This window comes from Neodiprion fabricii, chromosome 7 (genome assembly GCF_021155785.1).
Source record: "Neodiprion fabricii isolate iyNeoFabr1 chromosome 7, iyNeoFabr1.1, whole genome shotgun sequence".
NCBI classification, from domain to species: Eukaryota; Metazoa; Arthropoda; class Insecta; order Hymenoptera; family Diprionidae; genus Neodiprion; species Neodiprion fabricii.
Window position 1 is genome coordinate 13,614,086 of NC_060245.1, and position 27,310 is coordinate 13,641,395.

A 27,310-nucleotide genomic window follows, 5' to 3' on the forward strand; every position below is an offset into this window, starting at 1 on the left:
AAATGAACATAAAAATCTGGCATTCAACAATACTAATTTGGTAGGTGAATATTATTCATCCACTAACTCATACTTTCAATCTTAAAGTAACAAAAAATATAATTCATACATTTCTGAATCGAGTCTACCAGCAAAAATAAACATAATATTTGTAGGTTATGTTCTATTTTTCTTGCTTTGCAATTCAATTGAATATTCAAAAAGAAACCATGATGTTTGAGGATTTTTTTTTTGTAACGTAAAATACTAGGCATTTTTTACTACCGATTATCCCTAGGGCAAAGAGACTGGAGTAATGTGTTTGACTTTTCAATATCGCTAATGTTGTCGTGAACCGTACGGAAATACTTAACCAACTGCGAAAAAAATTGAAAAGAACGAAATAATTCATAATATACTGATAACAGTTATAGAATACTTGTAGAATTTATTATAACAATCGAATAATATTTTTCCTAGTATGGAGAGATGTGTTATCGATGTAAGAGGCTGTTGCTCGATAACGAGAGGTCTTTCGAAAGGAGTAAAAAGATTTTAGAATTGTGATAACGAAACTGAATATAAATTTTATTATTACATTGGGAGTTATTCCACCACTTTCAAATTTATTTTACAGTCAAGCTTTTTAAAAAACATTTAATGTTTTTTTTTCATGTGCACACTAACTCTTCTGCTAAAACTTGAATCGATTAACAAATTTGGTTCTTTGTGTTTGAAAGTTCATCTGAAAACTCATATACTGAGAATCATCACTACGTTACAATTTTTATTATAATTTTGATTAAAATTATTCATCAAGTATACATATATGGTTATTTCTTCAGCTACTCAGTGATTTAAGTGTATCGAACCATGGAGTATATTAGCGAGTATTTAGCGGGTTCTTCGACAGCAGGATCACAGGGTGGCTTCAATAGATACATGGATATCCTAAATTGTTTATATAAGATTTTTTTTAAATTTGCTTTACTTTCATTCGATCAAAATACAAAATATTATCACAAAAAAATATCAATCGCAATGATAATAAAATAAATAAAACACCACTTCAATTAAGTGCACGACAAAGATCTGACAGCCCATTCACCGACAAAGTAGGCCTGCCAATCAATCTACACAAGGAAAATGGTGAATATCATTTCTAAACACATTTCGATATTTTTCTTGACGATTTTCTAGTGCAGCTATGATATCCGTTTAAATTATTAGTTCCAGATGATGAAACGGCAGCAAAGCAGTCCTTGTCCTACAGTATAGTAGCAAACAGTACGTGCTGAGTGCAAGAAAAAAAGTGAAAAGAAGCGTAGAGTGAGTGAGTGAGAAGTTTGAAGACCTGTCAAAGGGAAATTATACAAGGTACGGTGATCATCTACTGTAACGATACGTGGGTCAATACATGTATATTCAAAGATACGCGCCCTAGCAAAGGAATACGTAAATCACAAAGGCAAAAGTAAACAGTATTTTTGGAACGATCTTGACCAGACGTTCCGGCAAACGACGGACGAATCTCTCTCTCTGCTAGAGGACGTCACGACGTGAGGTCGCCTCGGACACTCACATACTAACTCAGATTCAATTTCCAATTTCACATAACTCGGACAAAATCCGTTTCGTTCAAAAAACTTTGTTGATTGTTACGAATCATCGACTTCACCAACTTCATCTCCGAGCCTCTGGGCCATTGAAAATCAGGAGTTGCATCCCGGTGAAATTCAGCGACGACTCATTGCCAGGGACCTGCCGCCAAAATCCAGGAAATCATCTCCGGAGCCACTGAGCCACCTACAATCAACAAAAGGACTACGAGCTAAGTTAATCCGACATCGAATCGTAGGCGTACTGTGCCACATTCGATGTTTCTGCGAAGCTTGAATAGCACCTGATAGATTTACCAAAAATTTCTTTTTATGTCACATGATTTTCATTTTGAGTTTCTTGATAGTGAATCTGAGTAAAATCAATGACCAGTTTCCCAGTCATCTCTGGAACGTAACCTCCATGCAGCGACGTTTTTATTTTACGTGTTTGAATGAATGAGGCGTAAATGCTTGTTTTTTTTTATCTCGAGCCATTGTAAGCTCCCACAGTGCGTGTTGCGCTCGGAAAGTTATATATATTCCGTAATTTCAAAATAAATCAGATACCTTTCGTCATAATTTTGCAAATATTCTGTTTGGCCTCTTCACCCAATCCGAATATCCACATTCATCTCAATTATTCGAATGTTAACAAATTGTGGCGAGAATCACGGAATTTAAGCCGGAGGAGCATCGTCACACTACATTCTGTGTAATTTCTACCGAATCCACCACTACCCTCTACCTTAATGAAATTTGTTCAACTTCGAATGCTGAAAGCCTCGAACGATAATCACGACCCGGTGCCGATATATGTATACCGCTAGCTAACCGGTCACATGGCCAAGGTAAGGTGACAAAATAGAAAATAATCTTCTTGGCGCCCAACTACGATTATGCGTAATAATAATTAGTAAGAATTCGGTGAGGTAGATGGGCACCCATTTGTCCGGATTACGATTTCGTGTAGCCATATCAAGCTGGAACCGCCACATTCGAAAATCGAAAAATTTCCTATAGAATGATTAAGGGCTAATTAAAGGCTAGTAATACAGCAAGGCCAGTTCTACACGCAGATTCCTGTTACCGACACTTACCGACCGAGCCGCTCCGCGCAGCCCAGACTCAAACCCTTTTCCGCGATGACGTCACAGTCTGCCGTACCGGCTTGAGGTCAAAACCGTGCAACCTTACCGACAGTTGTATCGATCGAGGGTCAAAATCGTGCTGTTTTACCAACAATCTTACCGACCCCGTGCAACCTTACCGACAGTTGTATCGATCGAGGGTCAAAATCGTGGTGTTTTACCGACAATCTTACCGACCGAAGGTCTGTAGTGCTCGCCTGCCAACGGTGGAGGGCGCAGCGGGGGCGAGAACTTTTTTACCGTCCCGCATCTCCCACGAAAGGACTGCTGATGTGTAACATGAACCACTCCGAATTCCTTTCCCACGGTAGGACTGCTGACGTGTAACATCAACCACCTCACATTCCTTTCCCACGTTATCAACCTCGTGACATTCCAAAATTAATGGTTCCGAGAATCGTGTTTCACTTATTCGGATGTCGGTTTGATATCAACCACCTCACATTCCTTTCCCACCTTATCAACCACGTGACATTCCAAAATTAATGGTTCCGAGAATTGTTTTTCACTTACTCGGATGTCGGTTTGATATCCAGGGTCGACCAATAGTCGCGGTGCAGAGCCATGGATCTGCGGTGTCGGGTTACTATCGCTCTTGGAATGCCAAAAGGTGCGCGCGCATCCGTACAGCTGCCCTATGAAAAGGACGCTCATCACTGCAAACGATCATTACGTCACAAGCTGTCAAGCATACGTGAGGAAAAAGCTCAAGATGGAATCCGCGAAGTGTTTGAAATTGAGCGATGTTATGGAATCGGCATTCAAGATTTTATCGGAAAAATCGTCACCGGCAGAGATTGCAAAATGGATTCGACTCGGAACCCAAAATATCAGGCTTTTGAGTAAAATCTTACGCAACAACGCCTCAACGATTGGGGAGAAGACAAGAATTTTGACTACAATTGGAATTCTGGAATCGTTGACAGTCAAATTTCAACAATTGCAGAGAGTGGGTGACGGATTACGAAGCCGACGAAGAAGCGATCGAGTACGGTGGGAAGATTTGAAATCAGCTTTCGAGAGGAGAATTTAAACTGGATCCATCGTCAATTTGAAGCATAAAGATGTGGAGAGATTTCTAGAAGACGCAAAGGTACTAGCTGTGACGAGGCTGAAAAACGCTCTGAAGAGAGACAGGGGCTTGAAAGCCAACGTTATCCTGGCTTGTAAATTTGAACTCAGAAAAGTTGATCGCACGGTGGAAGAGATCAAATTGTTTAATACAAGAAATGAAATCATCCTCCAGACAACGGATATCAACGAATGGTTCATTGAAAACGCGACGGAGCTTTTGTTGAAAAAGGTGGAAGATTTCCAGGAAAAGGATTCGGGCTGGTCGCTGACCGAAATAATCAATTTGACTGTGAATATCAACAAGTACGTGCTACTACGAGGCGGTGTCTTCACATACACCCCGTTACCTAGGCATATCAGTGATAAGAAGGCTGTCGTCAACATCCGTAACAGCGACTCGTATTGCTTCCTCTGGTCGGTCACCGCAGCTCTGTTCCCAGCCGACAACAACCATCCTAACGCGACCAGCTCGTACCCACATTTCAGCTCAGTGCTACGGTATGATGGTATGAAGTTTCCTATGTCTCTAGACAAAAACACCATTTCAAAATTTGAAAAGCTTAACGGTCTTTCAATTAACGTTTACGGTGTAGACCAAGGTGATCGGAAAAAAAGTGAAATAGTACCGATTCACCTGAGTCAGAATAAGTCTGATAAACCTATGATTCATCTTTTGACGATCGAAACTGAAATCCCTGATGATGATGATGATAATGATATGGAAAATTATGAAAAAAATAGAATCTTTCATTTTGCATGGATTCGAAATCTGTCTCGATTAACGAGTTTTCAAATTTCCAAACGCGCACATCAGACGTGGTTGTGCGATATTACGATCTCATTTTAATTTCGAAAGATGTTTGTTGAAGCACCGAGCTGATTGCATGAATTTAAACAAAACCAAAGTTATTCTACCTACAGATGAGGAAAAAATACTCAAATTCAAAAATTTCAAGCACAAAGAAACCGTTGCATTCTGTATTTACGCGGATCTCGAATGTTTACTGCAACCCACACATGAAAGTTTTGGGGATAATAGAATAATTTATCAGAAGCATCTTCCGTATAGTATAGCTTACCATCTACATTGCGTGTTTGACGATTCGTTTTCAAAATTCAAAATTAATCGCCGAGAGACTTGCGTTCAATGGTTTGTGAACGAGTTAGCGGAATTGGCACGTTCGTTAGAGGGATACTACAAGACTGTTGTACCGATGGAACCGTTCAATTTCAATCAAATCAACGAATTTCACTCAACAACAGTGTGTCACATTTGTGAAAAACCGTTTACACTCGCAGACGTAAAACATCGTGATCACTGCCATTTCACGGGAAAGTACCGTGGTGCTGCTCACCGAGGTTGCAATCTAAATTACCAAAATTCGCACATTATCCCAGTGATATTCCACGATCTGTCGGGTTACGATTCACATTTTCTGATCAAAGCACTGGCTACATCGTTCGAGGGCACAACTGAGCTTCTACTCATGAACGAAGAAAAGTACATTTCATTTACAAAATTCGTTAAGGGAACGGATATGAAGTTTAGATTCGTAGATTCGTACCGTTTCATGCCTAGCAGCCTCGATAAATTAGCAACGTATCTCGGTGATGATCAAAAATCAATCACACGAAAATTTTATCGTAGCTCAGATAAATTTCAGTTATTGACCAGAAAAGGAGTGTTCTCGTACGAATACATAGACGGTTGGGAGAAGCTCGAGGACACACGGCTACCATCCAAACAACAATTTTACTCAAAATTAAATGATCGGGATATACCAGACGACGACTATGCACATGCATGTAGAGTTTGGCAAGCTTTTAACGTTCAAACTTTGGGAGAGTATTCGGACTTGTATTTACAGACGGACGTGTTTTCACTAGCCGACGTTTTTCAAAACTTTCGACAGAGCTGTTGGACAACGTACAAACTGGACCCGTTACATTACTACACAGCGCCCGGTCTGTCGTTTGATGCAATGTTAAAATGTACAGGCATCGAACTCGAGCTTCTCACCGACATAGACATGGTTATGTTTATCGAATAAGGTATTCAAGGTGGTGTATCACAGTCTTCGAACAGATACGCAAAGGCCAACAATAGATATATGGGGGAGGAATTCGATCCTGAGGTCGAAGAATCTTATCTCATGTACTTTGACGTTAATAATTTGTACGGTGCTGCTATGAGCCTTCCTCTGCCATACAGTTCCTTCGAATGGGTATCAGACTTCGGACAATGCGACGTTCTTACCATCTCGGACGATGCGGAGTTTGGTCACATACTGGAGGTGGATTTGGAATATCCTGCGGAACTGCATGAAACTCCGGAGCACTACATACCTCCAATCTCGAATAGTAAGCAACCGAAATCGACGCGCACGCTACTTTCCGAGAAAAACTACATTGTTCACTATAGCGTTTTGAAACAATGCTTACAATTAGGCTTAAAATTACTCAAAATACACAGAGTTCTCAAATTCAGACAAACCCCGAGGTTCAAAAAATACATAGTTTTGAATACCGATTTGCGCAAAAAATCTCACAACGAAGTCGAGAAAAATTTTTACAAGCTAATGAACAACGCAGTTTTTGGCAAAACAATGGAAAATGTTAGGAAGTATAGAGATGTCAGACTGATCACGAAATGGAATGGAAGATACGGTGCTAGAGCTACCATAGCCAAACCCAATTTTCACAGCTGCAACGTTTTCGGCAAAGATATAATTATCGTTGAAATGAGTAAGACGAAAGTCAAGTTGAATGAACCATTGTTTGCAGGTTTCTCCATCATGAATCTGGCTAAAACATATATCTACGATTTTTATTACAATTACATTAAGCAGAAATTTGGCAACCGAGCAAAATTAATGTACACGGATACCGACAGTTTGATTTACGATTTTACCGTCCCCGACATATACGATAACATTAAGAAGGACTTGCACAAATTCGATACTTCTGATTATCCTCTTGACAACGTTTATGGAATGCCTCTAGCGAACAAAAAAGTTCTCGGCTTAATGAAAGACGAGAATAACGGCAAAATCATGCTCGAATTTGTAGAGTTACGAGCTAAGTTGTACGCATTCCGAGTCTTGGGATATGAGACAGACAATAAACGTGCCAAAGGAGTCAAAGGATCAGCGTTGAGAAAAATTACTTTCAACGATTATTTGGAATGTGTTTTGAACCGTGAAAATTTGTCTACAAATCAGCATTTGATATTTAGTCGAAAGCACGAGGTATACACCGTAGAACAGCAGAAAGTAGCACTGAGCTGGAATGACGACAAGCGGATCGTGTTTCAAAATACAACCGACACGCTTCCATGGGGCTACAAGCCTACACCTTAGCTTTATAACTGTACCATGTCTGTCGATTGTCTAGAAAATAAAGACGCATACTTGTTGTGTGTCGGATATAAAATAAAGAGGGACATACGTTCTTACAAAAAATTCATTTATTAAAATGTTACATGTCCAATTCGTTTATTCAACTGTTGTGTGTATTGCCAAAACCTAACCATTTAACGTATATTTTTCTTCCACGCTTCTTGAGCACCTTTTCCACCAGATAGATATCCGGATGCTTAACCTTGAGGAGCTCTTGTTCGTAGAAACCACCAGCGATGGGTTGATCTCGATAGTCTTTGAGCTTGTACGTCACAGGATGAGTATTTTCCACTCGACTTATCGTGAATATTTCAGTCGTCCAATTGAGAGTGTAACCTTTTTCGAAGACATTTTTTAATTTGCTGATTCGAACTTTGTCGCCGGATTTGAATTTTGCCGATACGGTAGGTATCGCTCGAAGCCCTCCGTACGCCCGACGTAATAACAGCCTCTCGTTTGCAACGGCGACATCCGACGGTTTCATTCTTATGGTACGGTGTTTGACGTTGTTGTAAGCCGAAACCAAATCGGATCAGATATCGAGCCACTTGTAGCTTCCTTGCATGCTGAACCGTGTCCACATTTCACTTCTCAGCGTGCGATTGAAACGTTCACAGATCGAAGCCTTCAAATTACTGTACGTGGAGTAAAGTTTGATTCCGTAACGTGTCATAAGCGATTCGAATTTCGAGTTGTAAAATTCCGTTCCACTGTCGATGTGTAAATTTTTCGGTACCCGTCCTTGGACAAGCACAGATTCCATTGCCTTCGTAACATCATCTCCAGACTTGCTCTTTATCGGTACAGCCCACGCATACTTTGAAAAGATATCACTGACTGTGAGCATGTACTTGTAGCCTTTGTTTTGTCCAGCGTACGACGTCATATCAACAAGATCCGCCTGCCAGGTCTCGTCGATGCCGCGCACGTCTACACGTCGACGCGGGTAATTCCGGCGTGCAGGCTTATGCAGTTCCGTCACCAGTGCTTGCTTTTCCTCGTTCATATTCCAACGCTATTAGTCTGGTGTCCAATTTGGAAATGATTTCCGCGTTTCGAATCGACAAGTCTCTGCCTGTTTTAAAGTCTGTGTAGAAGGTATCCAAGGCTTTCTCCGTGGTGATCTCCAAAGCTTTGATCATTTGATCGAGGTTGTCGATTTGTTTTTGCAGCACGCCGAATTTTCGTCTCAAGGCTTTTAAAGTTACAGCATTGTTCGGCTCTGCGGGATCCGCGACGCTGCACTGTCTCTTGTTCCGTATATCGTAATGCCCGTCCGCTGTTATTTGAAACCCGACACCCGGAGGACCGCGAGTGCTCGCGGTCGTGTTTTTATTCAGCTGACGTCCAAACACGTCGACGCTCATCTCGGTACTGAATGCAAAAATGACGGGAGCTGCTTAATAAATGATTCCTGCTTCGCGTAGCTCTTCGATAATGGAGATTATTTCGTTATTGTGACTCGGATTTCCCGCTGCCTGAGATGCCAGGAGTAAACGAAGACGCTCCACCAACTCGTTTGGATCATCCCAGAAGACGTATTCCGTTTCAACACCTTGTCGAGTGATCATAGCTTGCGGAAGTAGACCTTTACCCTTTCGGCGAGGTAATGGAGAATAATCCATCAATTCGGCAATGACATTTCCAAATTTGTAACTGTTATCGTTTCGAACAGCCCCGTCGGATGAGTAATACTTCTTATGAGCGTTCGTTGCGAGGATTATGTTTTTCAAATTTTCCCGATCTACGGCGCTCACAGAAGAACCGTCGGGCTTCTTTTTGAACAAAAGTTCCAGCAAACCCTCCGTTTTCGGGTAACGCGTGTCGCCAATACGAACGTAGTCACTCTCAAAAGATATCAACGAATCACCGATCATTAGTCCGTTTGAGAGGTTGCGTACACCGTACACGTTGTCCAATTTGCCTTTTGTCTTCGCATCTCTCATCAGTGCAAAATACTCGTCCTCGACCGGTGTTTCTACGACTGTTTCATCCCCCGCCGAAGCAGAGGAATCGTCCATTTCGGAGACAGTTTCATTTTTCGTTTCATTTTTCATCTCCTTTATTTCTTCTTTAATTTCTTCCACCTCTTGTTTGACAGGTTTGGTATCTTTTGTAACATCCACCAGTTTTTGCAACGGAGTCACTACTGGTTTGAAAACGTCACTCAATTTCTGAGTCGTAGATTCCCTGCCCGACTTGAGCAATCTGTGTTTTCGACGGATCGCAGCACTTGCTTGAGCGATCCGATGTAGGACATCTTTTTGCTTGGAAATTTCAGAGCTCTGCATGTTGACGCAACTGAGTCTGCAACGCTACTGCGTCTCTCGCTCGAAAACGGCAGATTTTATTCCTTTTCCAGGCTAACAAAAGAATCGAATCCCCTCCTGTATCGTCCTTCGTTGAGCTCACTGTCTTTGTCGATCACCAGAAACCCGTACTTCTCACCGTTCCAGCATGCAGAGCATACACTTTTAAACTCTGTGTAAGACATATCGGTGTTCACATGGTCGTTGTATACGTGTCTCAGGTTCATATCGTCTTGTTTGAATAACACGAGTAAGTTTACGTTGTCGCGCACGAGATGTTTGGGAATACGCGCGTACGTCTGACAGAGATAGAAACAGTCAACGTCGTGATGTCTACCGATGCAAAAGTAGGCTCTAATATTGTCCTGCTTCTCGCACGCTACATCGTCAAATATGATTATTGAGTTGGGCCGTGCTTCTTCCGGTGGAATCACTTGCTCACGCTCGGTAAACGCAGAATACTCCGTATTCTCAACATGGTCCAGCAATTGCTTCAACAATCGGTATTTAGGTTGGTTGAGAGATTTCGAGTAGATGTGGATATTTTCAAATCTGAGTCCATAGGGATGGGTTATAAGTGTGAGCAACGCATTAGTTTTACCACAATTCGACGGTCCACAGAATATCGCACGTACACTGTTCAGGAGTAATTCACCGTGCCGTTTGTGCTTTTCGACATTTTGCTCCGAAAGTTTGTCAAAATTCATCACGGGAAGCTTGGTCGGTTGTTTCTCAAACCGCATCTCGGACATGACTGATCGGATTTGCTATGAATACTCTGTTTTGAAGCACTTTTCTTTAGTCAACGCACGAACATGATCGCGTACAGAGGTAAACGAAGCAGCAGCAGGCGGCAACATCGTGGCAAGGGTCTGGTATATAGAATCATCAACAAACTTCCGATCGAGTCGCATGTTCCCGGTTACCAATACTGCGGTCCCGGTACGAAGTTGACAAAAAGACTCGCGAGAGGCGATTCCGGTATCAATCCTCTCAATGCAGCGTGTAAGGAACACGATGAAGCGTATTCGAAAAATCGTGAGAACCTTGAGGTTAGAAACGAGGCTGATAGGGTGTTGGCTGAGAAAGCTTGGAAACGGGTTCTCGCAAAGGACGCAAATTTGGGTGAGATGGCAGCCGCTTGGGCAGTAGCTAATACAATGAAAGTAAAATCAAAACTCGGAATGGGAATGAGAAAGTCAAAAAATATGACCTTGAGAAAAATTGTAAATGCTGCAAAACGTTCTATGGTTCCACGCAACGATGCAAAAGTAGCTATCGAATCTGCGCTGAAGGGAGCTGAGAACGCCGTTAAAAAAGCGGGTGGTAAATGTAAAGTGCGAACACCTCGCGTCCTATCGGTACCTTCGAAAGTCGGTGGTTTTCTACCGTTTCTGATTCCTATTTTTGCCGGTCTCAGCGCTACGGGTGCGTTAGCCGGTGGTGCGGCAGGTATAGCAAAAACTGTGAACGATGCGAGCGCGGCTAAACGAGAATTGGAGGAAAGAAAACGACACAACAAAACTATGGAAGCTATCGCGTTGGGCAAAGGGCTTTATATGAAACCGTACAAAACAGGTCTTGGTCTCCATCTTTCAAAAAACTAGATGCGACGCTACCACGTCGAGCGTTGACTGATTGGGACTTGTTAAAATATGCAAAAATCTTAAAGGTTCCGCATTTCCGCGGTGTTTTCATGCGAAACGAAATGCCCGAAAACGGTCCACGAAAAAACGAGTCAGCTATAATCAACCTTGACGACAAAGACGGTCCGGGAACACACTGGGTTGCGTACAAGAAACGCGACAATAATATCGATTACTTTGACAGTTTCGGCAACCTTCAACCACCCTCGGACCTCATGAAATACCTCGGCGTTGGTAGCGTCAAATACAATTATGAGAGGTACCAGGATTATGATACATTTGAATGCGGACACTTGTGTCTGAAATTTCTAAGTGGTGAGCTATATAAACATGGTGCGTGATTCGTCAAAGTCAGTCTACCACTCGCAGTCATGGATGATTCGTTAACGTTAACGATTTCGGGAACCTCTTCGATACTCGAGGCACAATATTTCCCACCGATCGAACTTGCTCGTGATGAAAGTTATGCTCTTGGCTTGGTAGAATTGTTAACCTTCAATTCGATTCCCAACGTTGATGTCGGTCACAATAAAATTTACGTAGCTTACAAAGTGATCACCATACCTACCGGCAGCTACGAGATCGAGGACATAGAGAAGTATCTTCAAATCGTGCTAAGAAATACAGACATCAGGCTCGCCATCAAACCCAACAATAATATATTACGCAGCGAAATCACATGCAACCACACGATTAACTTTGAGCCGAATGATTCCATTGCTCAACTTTTGGGATATACACCACGTGTATTGGAGGTTGATGAGACTCACGAATCGGACGTGCCTGTAACTATACTCAAGGTCAACGCGTTGCGAGTCGAGTGTAGCATTACAACGGGCGCCTACGTCAATGGACACAATGTACACACTATTCACGAGTTTTTCTCGACCGTCCCACCAGGATATGAGATCGTGGAAGTACCGTCGCACGTCATTTACCTTCCGATCACCGTCAAGACCATAGATCACGTTGAGCTCCGGTTAGTGGATCAAGACGGAGACCTGGTTGATTTTCGTGGAGTAGTTATTACTGTGAGACTACACATCAAATCGCAATAAACGATGGGAATAGTATATAACAGACTGTCAAAGAGTAGGTATATCAGTAAGTCGGCATGCCCCGATCAAGTCAGTCGTCGATTGATCCCCGAACCGCTAACACCTCGAAACGTGGAGTTCCTGATAGCTCTGGGTCTGAAACTGACACCCTTTGGAAGTAGAATTTCCGACAAATAAGAATCCGATTTTGCTTTTTCATCATCTGCTACGTACCATGGAGGAGGAAATCTTGAGCATTCAAACACCAGTCGTCTTCGACGAATCCGTTGCGCATCGCGAGATTCACGCTCACAATTCTTACGCCTCGTCAACTTTCAACAACAGCGATGAAATTCGAATCACCGTCCAGCATCAGAATTTATGCGTATCACCGAGCAAAAGTTCGGTACATACCCACGGACGACTCCTCAAACCTGATGGTACAGCTACTGTGAACACACAGCTCGTAAACAACGCCATCTGTCATCTGTTTGAAGAAATTCGCTACGAAATTAACGCAGTTGAGGTTGATAGAAGCAAGAACGTTGGCTTGACAAGTCTCATGAAGGGTTACGCTTCCCTGCACCCTGGTCAGACTTGGCTGATGGAGAACACTGGATGGCTCGATATAGAAGAGAAGAAAATATTAACCGATGCCGATGGCAACTTTGACGTACTGATACCGCTTAGCATGATATTGGGTTTCGCTGACGACCACCGCAAGATCGTTGTCAACGCTAAACATGAGTTAATTTTGACGAAATCAAAAACTGACGTCAACGCTATTATGCAGACTCAAGAGGAGGAATCCAAAATCACGATCAATGCAGTGGAATGGCTAATACCGTATTTGAAACTCGCGGATCAGAAAAAAGTTGACCTACTAAATTTCATTCAGAGAGATCCGCCTATTTCGATGAGCTTCCGCAGTTGGGAATTGTACGAATATCCCTTACTTCCCACAACATCGAAACACGTTTGGACTGTGAAAACTTCCACTCAGTTTGAAAAACCTCGGTACATCATTTTGGGTTTCCAAACAAGTAGAAAGAACAAGACCGGCAAGAACGCAAGTCATTTCGATTATTGCAATATCACGGACGTCAAGCTATTTTTAAACTCTTAATCTTATCCGTACGGTAACCTGAACCTCAACATGAGTCGTAATCTGTACGCGCTCCTGCACGAGATGTACACAAACTTCCAAGCTACCTACTACGACAAGAACCCCGAGCCGTTGCTGACAAAGAGTGAATTCCTTTCAGACATACCCTTATTCGTTATCGACTGTTCAAAACAAAACGAATCTTTGAAGTACGGACCTGTCGATATCCGTCTTGAATTTGAAGCTAAAGCCAACTTTCCCGTTGAAACATCGGCGTACTGCTTGATTGTTCACGATCGTATCGTCGAATACAACCCGCTCAGTGGTGGGGTGAAAAAGTTGGTATAAAAGCTGACCCGTTCTCACCATCTCGCACAGTTCAAAGATGGAGCTTATCGTCGACATACAAGGTTTTTGTAGACCTTCCAACAATACCTTCACATTGAAAGAATTGGCTTTAATTTCAGTATTTTCGGAAGCATCTCCATTAGTGTTTTTCTTCAAGCCACCTCACGAATGAGATTTACTGGATGTCAAATACAAAAATCAAAATTCTTAGTTAGAACGCGATTTTCACGGTTCACCTCGGAGCTGTGGAACCATACCATTCGAGGAAGTTGAGTGGACCATTGAAGACAGGCTGTGCAAAGCTGAAACCGTGTACGTAAAAGGAGAAGTAAAACGAGATTGGTTGCTCAAAATTGTCCCGAAAGTTCAAATCATCGATATGCTGGACTTTGACTGCCCGTCGCTCCAAACCTTGCAAAAAACTTTAGCTGTGTCTCTGAGATGTGACGTGCATACAATACCCAACGCAATCTGTGCAGCACAAAACGTTTGCATAGTTCAAAATTGGCTACAAAATCATCATACTGTTCGGATGGCGAGGGTCTACGATTTGTGTTACTGCGCAGAAGCGCCTACAAGAACGGTCCCGCATTCCTGGCGAATATATCACCCTGGTTTTGTTACTGTTGAATAGAATTATTGTACTATCGTTGTGAAGTAATTGTCAACCGTACTCTAAAATTTGTACTCAATAAAACTGTTTTTGTTTGAAGAATATCCATGAAATAATTTTACACCTTTACCTTCACCTTATCTCTTTACAGAGAATTTTTTCCAATACAAAGCTCATGTAAGATTCGACCGAGCTGTACTCAAACCGAGTTTTGTTTTGCATTCCTAGAGCGATAGTAACCCAACACCGCAGATCTTTGGCTCTGAATATATACTACCGCAGCTATCAGCCGACCTTGCACTCTGGTCTTGTCTGAACCCGTCAAAATACTCATCGTAGAGTTCACATTACATGACGCAAACGCAGCTCGAAGCCCTCCATCGTTGCTTAGTGGTGTTCGGAGTAGCATTTTCTTAGATTTTAAGACCTAATTCTAGATACAATTACAAGGTACAATTTGTGACGTAACGATCGGTCAGAACTTAAATAGTAAAATTTTGACTAACAGTAAATACTGCATGGATTCATAATTTCACTGGCTATTGAACGATTTTTTAATCGAGCTTGATTAATCGGAACTTCACGTTCGTCCCTATTTCACGCTCATGAGCTCCAGATTCGGAACCGCAGAATCCGTTCCACACCGAAAGCTTGTAGAATATCACTTTGGATATCAAACCGACATCCGAGTAAGTGAAAAACAATTCTCGGAATCGTCCGACGGTGAGCGGCACGCAGTCAAAGGATTTCGGTGCGACGCGACGTTGAATTTGAGACGAACAATTCTCGGAACTATTAATTTTGGTATGTCACGTGGTTGATAACGTGGGAAAGGAATGTGGGGTGGTTGATGTTACACATCAACAGTCCTATCGTGGGAAAAGAATGCGGGACGGTAAAAAAGTTCTCGCCCCCGCAGCGCCCTTTACTGTCGGCAGGCCGGCACTACAGACTTTGACCTTTGGTACGGCAGACTGTGACGTCATCGCTGGATTTTGACCTTCGACTGATACAACTGTCGGTAAGGTTGCACGGTTTTGACCTCAAGCCGGTACGGCAGACTGTGACGTCATCGCGGAAACGGGTTTGCGTCTGGGGTGCGCGGAGCGGAAAAGTGTTTGAGTCTGGGCTGCGCGGAGCGGCTCGATGGGCTGCGCGGAGCGGCTCGGTCGGTAAGTGTCGGTAACCGGAATCTGCGTGTAGAACCGGCCTTGGCTTGCTACTTACAAGGCAATAGATTTTGTTAATTCAGATATTTCAGTTCTCAAGCCGCGAACGTTCTGATAATACACCACGATCTCGTCGATGCCGATTAGTTTTTTGAAGTATTGATTCCTTTCTTTACGACACACGGTACCCCTCGTTCGAATTTGATTGTCCACTTATCATGACCACTTTTTTCTTTACGTCCAAGCGAGCTCTCGCATCAGCGAGCAGGGACCTTTGTTTCGCGATTTGGTCACTCTTCTCCTGAATAGGTTTTCCCTTCAATTTAAGAAGAAGGAGGTTTTTAAGAACACGGATGGCATCCGCTTTAGTGCCGAAAGAGATAACTAGCGGTCTTAGCTTGTGATTAGTTGCGCCTGGTAGAGAACAGCCGATCCTCACACAATGATAAGGTCCTACAATGTCGGGAGGTTCGAGAATCTCGCAAACCGAGCTGAGTCCGTTATCCTCTGCTTACGGGATGTCAAACATGGTGACATTATTGGCCCTCCTGTTTCTATCATCCAATTCATCGATGAGATCCTCTTCGGTGATTGTTGTCAGTGGGTGACTAAGATTTGAATTGTCGATATCGGCTTTGACAGTTGAAACAGCTTCTTCCAGAGCACGAATTTTCCCATCGGTCGCATCGAGACGAGCATTTACTGCGACCGTTGACAGTTCGAAGAAAGCACGCAGATGACGTTGCTCACTAGCTATTTCTTTTACAGAGGCTGAGAGGAGCCTCGTGTTTCTTATTGAACGAGCCGAAATATTCGCCCAGCACTTCGTGGAGATCTTGAAGGGAAACCGGCTTGTTGTTACTAGGTTGAAGATTATCTAATGATGATTGTGATTCTAGTGAAACCGAGCGTGACCCACAACAACGAGAGAAACCGCCATTAGCGGTTAACCGACACCGCGAGGCACAAGACGAGTGATATTGGGCATTACAAACCGGACACAATGTTGGCTTATCACGCATAGGTCCCAAACCACAGGCTCTACATATGCCAGCTGAGAAGTCAGGCACTTTGAGGGAATTCTTATTGCTCGAATCATGCGCCATATTTCACAAAACGAAGAACCGGGATGGAAGTTGAGCACTAATGAATCCAATTATACAAATATGCCGAAAACCACAGTTCATATGAATAAAATTATTAGTTTAGGACAGAGGACGGCTTATAAGGAAACAAGTGATGAAAACAGTGAATTAAAATAGACAGGTAAGTTCCGAATAAAAGCAAAGACGGAGCAGCAGAACGAAGAGCGACCGCTCAGTCTCGTAGCTAACGCTGTACTCGCTTTTAAATTGGCTTGGCAAAAATCTTTCAAGTCTTTTTGCTAAAATTTTGGAACGATCAGCATAAAAAAATGTCAATTTGCACTTGTGCTCCAACGCACTTTTGAAGCTTTGAATCTCGAAGAAATTTTGAGAAATGCATTCAATACTTGTGGATTGTATCCCTGGAATGTCAATGCTATTGATTATCAGAAAGTCTTCAAAAGGTTGAAAACTACATCGTCTGAGACAATTAACGTTACTGATAATACAGCGGAAGTATCAGACAAAGTCGTTGCTTTGATAGTCTTGAAAGACTTGATTGACTAGGATAAATTGGAATTATTTAAATGTTATGGCACTCCGATTTGGACAGGGCGGAAAGAAGATGAAAGTCTTTTTGAAATATGGTATAGATTAGCTGTACAAATCGACCCAAAAAAATGTTCAGCAGCAGAGAGAAACAAGGATTGATTTTAACGAGGTAAGTTTTATATTCTATTGCGTGAAATTTTATATGTATGTGCATTATTTAACCGATATTAAATATACTTTATTATTTTATTTCAGAGTGACGTTGTCTTCGATCCAACCGTGGAGTTTATTGCAGAAAGCAGACTCACAAATACTGAACATTCTTTCGTGAACGAGATGGACAATATAAAAACAGTACTATAATGATTCTATTTTACTTATCATCAGCATGTGAACGATTTGATTTACTGAATAATTTCCGGATAGTTTTCTCATAAATGATACAGATTTTTAGAAAAAACAAAACAATCCACCCTCGAGAATTCACGGACGCCAACGTGAGATTTTTCTTTTGCCCTAAATATTACTTATCCCTCAAAAATCTCTGTCCAAAAATCTAAGCTCTCTCTCTCGCACTCATGTGTCAGCTGATACACCTTCAAATGCTCTTATTAAATTAAAACTTGAATTCATTCCTTTCGATATATATATACAGGGTGTCCCATTTTAAATGACGCATTTCAATATCTGGAAAAGTATTGTCCGTAGAGAAAAATATACCGGACAAAAGTTGTTGTGTTTGGAGGGGGACAGATTCTGGTGATATTGACCGGCATAGAAGTGGAGGCGTTGAGGTGATATGAAGGTTAACTTTGGATTTTCAAACGAAAACATGTAGTTTTTATTTGCTCATTCGTTTCAGCGTTAAATTTTACATCAAAAAGCACTGGGGCACAACCGTGCTAAAATTATTAAGTAGAAATTAATTCGCACTCTCTCTCTCACTGTGTGTGTGGGCGGGGGGGGGGGTATGGGGGGGGGGTAAGTGAGCGACATTACAGAGATTAAGTCTCCGTGGCCCGTCACTTCCGCGGTATTTTATGACTCCAAACCCTCTCTGTGATGTGCAGCATGATATGTCGGTGAATTGGCTCGGGATGACTAAAGGTGTTTGAAAATACCATCAATAGCAAGAAACACTTTCACTTGCTTTTCGAAGCTTTGCGATGTTATGAAAGTTTTTCTCTACGGACAATACTTTTCGAGATATTTAAATGCGTCATTCAAAATGGGACACCCTGTATACGTTAAAAGAATGAATAAATTATTCAGACTACGTATTAATCAAAATGTTTACTTCCGCAAATTCAACGGATACCTAATTTGGTAAATAAATTTTCAGGATTTTCCAGTAGCTGATGATGGACATGACGGGAGTGATAGAGAACGAGTTGTGTTAGAATGGACGTTGAAATATAATCAACTCGTCATTGACTCCAGAAAAGGTCGACGAAGAGTTGAAGATTCCCGAAACAGATGTTCTCGTCTGCGTACGGAACGAACTCAACTCATTTTTGAGTCCAGAAAGAGTTGATGAAGAGTTGGATATTCAAGAAACAGGTGTGCAAGTCTTTGACCAAGCAACTGCTAAATCCAATAATAGAGAAACACCCCCCTCTCGTTGACCCCGAAGTATCTAAATTTTCGGAGCCTCTCCAAAAAACTTTATTTTGGTCGAAAAACGAACTATCAAAAAAAAAAAAAATAAGCGTTGAACTATTGCGAAAAAAATGCCATCTATTTCATCCAGCTCTCAATGGCAATCGATCAAGGAGACTGTAGAAAACGAGAAAAGATTTAAACCAGAGCAAGCTGCGTTAAAAAAAAGATAAAAATAGAGAAACAGGAATTAACAAAAAAAAGAAAAAGAAGAAGAACGTGAACGAAAAGAAGCGGAAAAACTGAAAAAAGAGCAAATAAAATTTCAAAAGGAGAAGCATGTTATGTATGTGCAAAATATGACAGATGCAGGAGAGGAGGTTATAAATAATAACTCGCGAATCTCAAAGATGTCTTAGATTTATTCAGATATAACTTACACTCTAGATACAAGCAGTGGCGAGCACGATAGCCGTTTTCAGTCTGCCGGCGCTCGCGTTGCCGCGCTGCGCGCACGCTCCTGTACACATACTTGTTCACACACATACGTGCGAATTCGCTCCCACTCTCATAAACGCTATACTTGCGAATATAGCATATCAATACATACCTAACAAAGCAAAAATTGATAAAACAACAAAAAAAGTCAAAGAAAGTGATGCTAAACAAAGAGCAAAAGAGGAATCATTATTTTGAAAAAGCGGCATCTGAAATAAAAAAAAAATTGCTGAACTCCGCGAAAGAGAGTCTCAATTGTGATAATATTATTAAATATCAAAAATGTGATATGAATTGTTAACTAATTAATATAAATCGGAGCTTCCTGTCAATGAAGGACGCAAAAGAAAACGAAGACCGATTTAATTCGGAGCGAGCCGAAAAGAAGCAAAAAAACTAAAAAAGAGCACTTAAAATTTGAAAAGGAGAGGGAAGAATTGATGAAACAATAAAAAAAAAAAAATTTAAGCAATTGAGGCTAAACAAAAAGCAAAAGAGGAATCGTTATTGAAAAAGAAGAGGCAGCTGAAAAAGAAAATGCTGAACACCGCCAAAGAGATACTGAATTGTAATAATTATCATTAAATATCGAAAATGTGATAATAATGATTAAATAAATATTTTGGAGGTGGAATTAATTGTTACGTAATTAATAAAGATCAGATATTATCGGAGATTCAAATGTTGTTTTCAAAACACAATTATACATTCGACACAAGACTCGCAGTATTAGGCGCGCAGTAATTGAACAACCCGCAGTATTTGGTGCGCAGTAATACCCTCTCGTTGTTCTAGACCCCGCAGTAATACCAGCATCTGCATTCTTTTTCAAATGCATTTTATTTAATGAAAAAATCATTTTATCACATCCTACGATTTTAATTTTCATTTTTGTTATTAACATTATTGGTATTATTACTCCTATCATTGATACATATTGGGATCTCACCATTGCTGGCTTGGATGAACTGATGAAGCCAATCTTTAAGATGCAGAGCACCTTGACTGTGACGCGTTGCGAGTGCCCCTGGAGACCACCAGAGAACGACATGATCCAAAATACTTGACACTGCACCCCAAGCAACTACCTGATAATGAGCTGCAACCTTTTCCAGAACGCCATTTTTCAATTTGCATTCACCTATAAGGCAAGTAAATTATCCACCCCAATTCATTCGTATTGTATTAGCTGTCGCACAATTGAAATACAATATTGATTTGATGCTTGCAAGGAAAGGTCCCAAGGTGCCCCCGCCAACCACCCGATTTTGCTCATTTCGGAATATGCTATTTGTCATCGAAATCTGAGCGACTGGTACTTATCTTTTATCGACGTAGAAACGGTTTAAGGGGGTGCAATCGACCCCGAAAGTTGGACATCACAGCAGTAGTTTCGCAGTTTCTCATATTTTTAGTCGACATATTTTAATGAAACTAACTGGAGGATAATTTTGATCGTAAATAATAAAAAATTTATCTTATCCGATTATGACGGGGTTAAATGATAAAAAATTATAGGAATTAGAAATTACAAATTATTTATAACTAGAACACTATTGCTCATATTTCAACGCAATTCATTGCATCTCAAAGAGCAGAAAAATGTAGGGGGATGAGTGTTCTTGCGTTTTTCGATTTAACGTTATATATGGGGTGACCTACCCCTGTATACGTGCAACCAAGTTCCGATTATATTGATGCTATTTCACTTTGGTTCGATTTATTTGATTTTACAAAGCTCTTTCTAAGCAAATCTGGGGAGTTTATTTATTTAGATAACATTCGGATGCGTCACTGAGAAAAAATACTTTCCAAAAGGGTATCCCTGGTTTAATCGGGGCAAAATGCCTCTGTATCCATTCAGAAATGATCTTAGGTTGGAAAAATATTTATCAGGCAAGTCTCGACATTTTGTAGCTATTGAAACAACTTTCTCTCAAGCCATGGTCAAAAATAGTATAAGAATGGCCAAAAGTGCAAAAATCGTCATTTTCGACGTGGTGCACCATTCACACAAATACGACATAATTCGTGGAGGTGATTTACATTTGAATTAACGAAATGATGTAAAGGTTGTGTTACGTCGATTAGCTTTTAAAATATAACGATTCCTCACTTGTATGAATCTTGTTCGGAACCTTCGGAGTTCGTCCATGCGCCTTAATTAATTGACATGGAAGCTCTTTTGGTAATTATTTACCATAATTTGTTTTCACAATGGTCGGTAAATCGAGTTTTGGGATGAAAAATCTAATGAATCAAATGTCATTTTAACCCCCCCCACCGGGAGAAGGTGGAGGGGGTAATTGATTATGAACCGCTGGGCAGATATTTTTCCATACCGGGACAATCTCTTGAAACTATACATACCATGCGCATGCGCCAAATAATTCAATCTCATTGGTCGGCGAAGTCGCCCCGTGGCAATGTTTTCGTCTGCTGAGCAGGGGGCCAACGTACACAAAATGAGACAAGACTCAAGAGCTGTAGATCTCTCGCGCATAAAACTGCGGATTGAGGTTATGTTGCTGTTTATTTTTACGTAGCGTGAATTGTCACAAAAGAATAGTATCGTTCAGCAATACCGTGGTCAATATCGGAAGATATTCAACCGACGCAAATATCAAATGATACAGAAATGAGATGTTATTTATTGGAAGAAAAAAATCTGAAATTCAATGTGAAATGTCATTAATAAGTGGAAGTCTGGACAAACAGAGGTAGGTAAGTAAAAGCAACGCTTATTGTGAACAGATTCTTTATTTACATAAAATTAAAAATGCGTCTCATTAATGATTTATGTTTTGAGCATTTTATTGGAAATTAGTTGTATCTAAAAATACCAAAAGATCCTGTCTGATAATAATAGCTTCTAATATTTTCAGGTACGAAATAATTCATTGTCAAAGCGGGACTAAATTTGTCAGGCATGGAAGCATGTAGGTAAATTTATAATTACGTGATCCTTGACAATTACAATATTTTAACATGGATTCAATGATAAAATTCATTTTTTTTTCAGCAGGCTCGAAGCTTAAACTTTGATTAACACGAGGACAATTATGCCTTACCTGATGGTCAAAACGTTTAGGTGGCAAGGATCCTGGTTTCTCGAGCGGTGCAATCATTATAACCATTGAACCTGGTTGTTCCGTCAGACATCAGGTGCCAGAGTGAATTTCATCAGGCCATCGCCACCTTCTTAACATCAGTTGAGGCAAAATTGAAGAGCGGGATATACTATAGATCATAATGGCTGAATATCCCATCATTTTACGTTGATCGAGCCAATAGGGATAAATTTGTTACTCAACCGTTGCCGTCAATTCATTCTACCGAGGAATCATTCTGTCCACCATTGTAATTCAAGCATTCTTATTGACCAGCATTGTTTTTCAAACTTTAGACCATTTAATTTGGTATCTTATTTTGAAGCTTACCTTTACTCTCTTTGGCATTGAATTCAGATAAATAGTTTTCCATGTCCTCAATTAGATTGTAGGGTTAAATTTTGCTAGGCAAACTGAATCAATCTAAATCTAGAATTGTTGAATAATTTCAGTTAAAAATGTCTTTAAATTCAATCTTAGTTGACGGTGTCATCTGGCTAGCTAGTTGCACGATAACTTAAAACCAAATTCAATTTTACACTTTTTATAGGGTCCTACGCTAAGACTGAAAGCTTGTGAATCCCCATTTACCGCAATTATTTCTGCATTTCACGTTAGCATTGTCTGGAGCAAAAAAAATCTCATTTTGAGATTGGAAATGGAACCTGAATCGCAGAAGTTATTCAGTAGCACGAATTGAAAACCAAGAATTTTGTAATGGTTCCTGCACCAAAGGGACTCTTTCCAAATATGCTTGTTACAAGGTGATGTTCGGAGGACTATGAACAAGATATTGTATCGAATTACATTATTTGGAAAAAAATCTTCACGAACTTCGTCAAAAATTAGATATTCATTTATTTTGATGGAACAAGGGACAGAATCTTGAATCCGATAAGTAAATGTCCTCGTCATAATGTTCTGACATTCCTCTAGAACATGATTGTCCTTGAAGCTAATTGTGACGTTGAGGCGCATTTTGAGAAAGTTGATTTTCAACTCGTGTCACAGGATGTGATCTACGATCTTGAGTTCTATGCTTCCGATAAGATTTCCTTTGTTTCGAACCGCACTAACACGAAATACAGAAATCATTTCAATAAATCTAATATTACTTGAATTTTCAATTCGAGTATTAGGTTCTCTTCATTTATTTTTTCGAACATTATTGAAAATTTGCGAAATGAACTTTGATAATCATTGGAAAATTTTTAATAGTAGTAGCAATAATTTATTGCTCGGAAAAAAACAATTGACTACCGACTATTTCTAAATTTTGTTGATCTATTTTCGAGAAAAAAAGATTCACAGTTCTGTTACAAATAGTGTGATATTCAAATTTCTTGAACGCTCCGTTTAATGTCCTATTTTCAAAAGTGATAAAATTCAATATAACTACATCGCCGTCAGAAACAGAGGTTGACAGCTGAAACTCGGAGTGGCCAGCCTGCCCGAGCAGCCGATAAAACTCGCGCATGCGCGTTGTATGTATAGTTTGAAGAGATTGTCCCGCTATAATAATAAACCAAGATGGCTATAAAGTGTGGGACATGATGTATACAGCTGATCCTATGACTAGTAAATTTATGTGGGCAGCGACAAAATCTCAAGGCACTGTGTCGGTTTGCCCAGGTACCAATTGCCGCTTGTCATCTTGCCAACTCAGAGCCAATTTATTCTGTACGTTAGTGCTACCTTGGTGTTTTTTGGAACGTATTAAATATTGTGTTCGGGTAAACTCTTTGTAAGCAAACAGATAGCGTTTATGATCCTTAAGCGTGATGGTGTTCAACGTTGCACTTTTTACACCCTTGGTTCATTTGCTCACTTTGATGCGATTGACGTGTATTTTTCCATCTCCACTAATGGTGGTGAATGTGTAAAGTTTCGCTCGTAACCCGATGAACTTCGTCATCATTTTTCCGTTGTTTTCATCCTTTATCAGGCCCAGACGTTTCTTGTGTTTGAGCGAAACACCGTACACGTTGTTGGGAGAGTAGTCATAAGTGTCAAACATTGTGTCAACATCACGTTTTACGATATCATAGATATTAGGTACATCAAATTGATGAATAAGGCTGTCGGTATCGGTGTACATCAATTTGGCCTGTCTGTTCATCAAGTTAAATTTAACAGAATTATAATGAAAATCGTGCAGAATAATTTTGTAATACTGGAGTAAAGTTCGATACTATTTATTTCTATAATAACCATATCTGTGTCAAATATGGCACGGCTGTGAAACTTTGCCTGAGGAATAAGCGTTCTCGCACCACCCTACCCTCCCATTTTGAGATCGAGTTAACATCTTTGTAATTTCGCACATTCTCCATACTCTTACCAAACACAGCGTTATTCATGAGTTTATAGAAGTACAGTCGAACCTCCGAATAAGAAACCAGAAGCCCCCAAGGGGAAGAGTTTTTCTTATATATCGCATACCCCCACCCGGCGCGCGCTCCATGCTCGCTACCTCTGTCTGTCTCTCTCACTCTTTCCCTTCAAGGATGGTTTCTTAACCAGAGGTTTCGCGCACGAAAGTCTCGAGCTCGGAGTTCGAGTCAGAGTGGGGGAAGCGCTCGAGTGAGGAACTGGGGAAAGTTTCTTATTGCCGGGTTTCTTATTCGGAGGTCGGACTGTATTTCTTGAACTCAATTTTGGACTGTTTGCGCATGCCGGTGTTGAGAGTGATGTAAGGCTGTATCCTGGAGATTACGTGAACTTTAAAACTCGATGGACTTTCGTTAAATTTAATTCTAAGCTTTAAGATTGCTTCAAATTTCTATAGTGTAATATATTGTAACGTACTCTGACGTTACGGACAATAAATATGGATCCGCGAGTTTAATTATCAAGTCAAAAGAAATCAAGAGCGTGAATAAAATGTTGTGAAAATGCTTTAATGCAAGATATGTGTTTCTCGTTTAAAGTCTGAAACAAGACTGTTTTTGCAATGATGTTGGTTGACGCAGCAACCTTATTCTTTTTAAAAGACATAAGAGGTTTATAAACGTCTTTTATCTATGCTGACTACTAGATCATTAAAGAGGGAGCAAAACGGGTGATTTCACCCTTTGTAACACTACTCCCCCCCGAGGAAAAGAGTCGTCCCGACTAGGGACAGATAAAACAATTATAAAAGCGATCTAGCAGTCAGTGATCAAAGGTGAGGTGGAGCTGTGGCTCTAAAAATTTAAGAACTCCCTTTTTTACTATCTAGCATTTGCCCACAGTCTCAAGGTAAACCACAGAAAACCTTGAGCAGATAGTTGAGCGTTGAATAACTTCAAAAATTTATGTGCCTTGTTTTTACAAAGGTAAGTGTTATCTAGTGTCGTGTGGCTTCATGAATTTGAAGACATCAAAATCATCCGGATCGTCGTCGAAAAGAAAATTCATTCCTCTTCAAGGAAAATAGTGCGGTGAAACAAACACAGATGAGTACGACGAGGCGGGAAACCATAACTGGAAGAACTCTGGGTCCTAGGCAACGTAAAGGCTGATTCCCTCTGAGAACCGGCACAGGAAACAGGGAAAAGGAATGGGTGACCGAATCCAAGGCTTCTTCAGAAACAGCACACCCTAGAGTTTGGAGGACAAATGTGAGTGGTGGTATAACAATTCAAATTCACTAAGTGAATTTGGGAGAATACACGAATACAATAAATTAAATATGTATTCAAAAGAAAAGAAACGATCTTATCTGAATCATTTCTGCATCCTTCTTCAAAATAAGACCACCAGTCATTTTCAGGAATCTGGGAAAGATTGGATGGAAAAAGGCTGTGTTAAGTAACCTGAAAAGGACTCACAAAAACTGACACTTAAGGTTAATAAAATGTGAAAATCAAGCAATCGCTCATCGACCTCGAAAAATAATCGTGGCTCTATTCACATTTCTAAAAGAAACCAAAGCCTATCCGATCCAAAACTCGATTCCGAACAAGAAATTTCTAGAAGGAAACAAAACTCTTAGGAAAACAAAAGATCATTTGAAAACAAATATCTTCTTATATTGAAAACGTCAGATCGTTGTTGTTCTCCGGCCGGCACGGACGCCGGCCGGGGCGTTTTCCCATATTTTCCTAAATAAAATTCCAAGAACTCCCCTAATCTCCCAAATTTCCAAAAATAAAGTTGCCTGGCACTTCGTTGACAGTGTGCCAGACAACTCCTACTCCCCCTAGCACGCTTCGTGCGAAGAGCGGCAGCCAACCGCGAGCCCGAAGAAGGTACTTGACCAGGACTCGACACTGATCGACACGACAACGGTCCTTGGAGCCGCGCTGAAATCCGGCTCCTTCTCAATGATAATAAATGTAAGCTCTTTGAAAAGTTTAATAATCAAAAGAAATGATTCAATTCTAATTTGAAAGATCCAAATGAAAAGAGCGAACCCATCTTAAAATCACTCTCTCTTATTTATAGAGCGACGCTTGAAGCAACATTAGGTTCGACGTAGTAAAATCGAGCCGACCAAAACCCAATTTCGTCTAAGCGTCATCACGCCTCGAACCTACAAAATGGAGACCAGCTACGCAAAATATCGATTGCAAGAAAATGAATTTTTTGAAACATAACCTTTCACAATCTTTATGTTTTTTCAATAAAGAAAATCTATTTTATCATTTTTTATGTCTCTTACTTAATTGAGTGTATCCCTTAATAAAGCAAGTATAAGTTAACTATATACTATCCGCATGTTCAGGAAGTACAGAAATCTTTAAAAACTTGATCGGCCGTAGCTTCTGCATTGATAACTAAAACAGGAGCCGATAAAGAAGAAAAGGTTTTTTTTACTAGCCAATCTTCATGAACCTCATGAATAGTTCTGAGTAGCTCTAAAGAAATACTAGATTCTTCCTCACGAGAACGGGGACTAACTTGAGCAAAAGAAGTTTCTGGGGAAACTCGCAAATAAACAATCAAATCTACTCTGAGCTCAGACGAGCGAATGAGAAGATCAAAATTTTTCATCAATAAATGAGATTCGAAGTCGCGAAAATTACCTGACCTTCGACGAGCTTCTACAAAACAAT

At 40.6% G+C, this 27,310-nt stretch overlaps 1 protein-coding gene across 1 annotated transcript in view; it reads right to left on the minus strand.

Annotated features, from left to right (window-relative positions):
- LOC124187041 overlaps positions 1–27,310 on the minus strand; it is a 277,057-nt gene that overhangs the window by 88,416 nt on the left and 161,331 nt on the right. Inside the window, exon 4 of the mRNA XM_046579287.1 lies at positions 20,111–20,302. Within this exon, the coding sequence (XP_046435243.1) occupies positions 20,111–20,302 (192 nt within the window). The remainder of the gene's footprint in view (positions 1–20,110; positions 20,303–27,310) is intronic.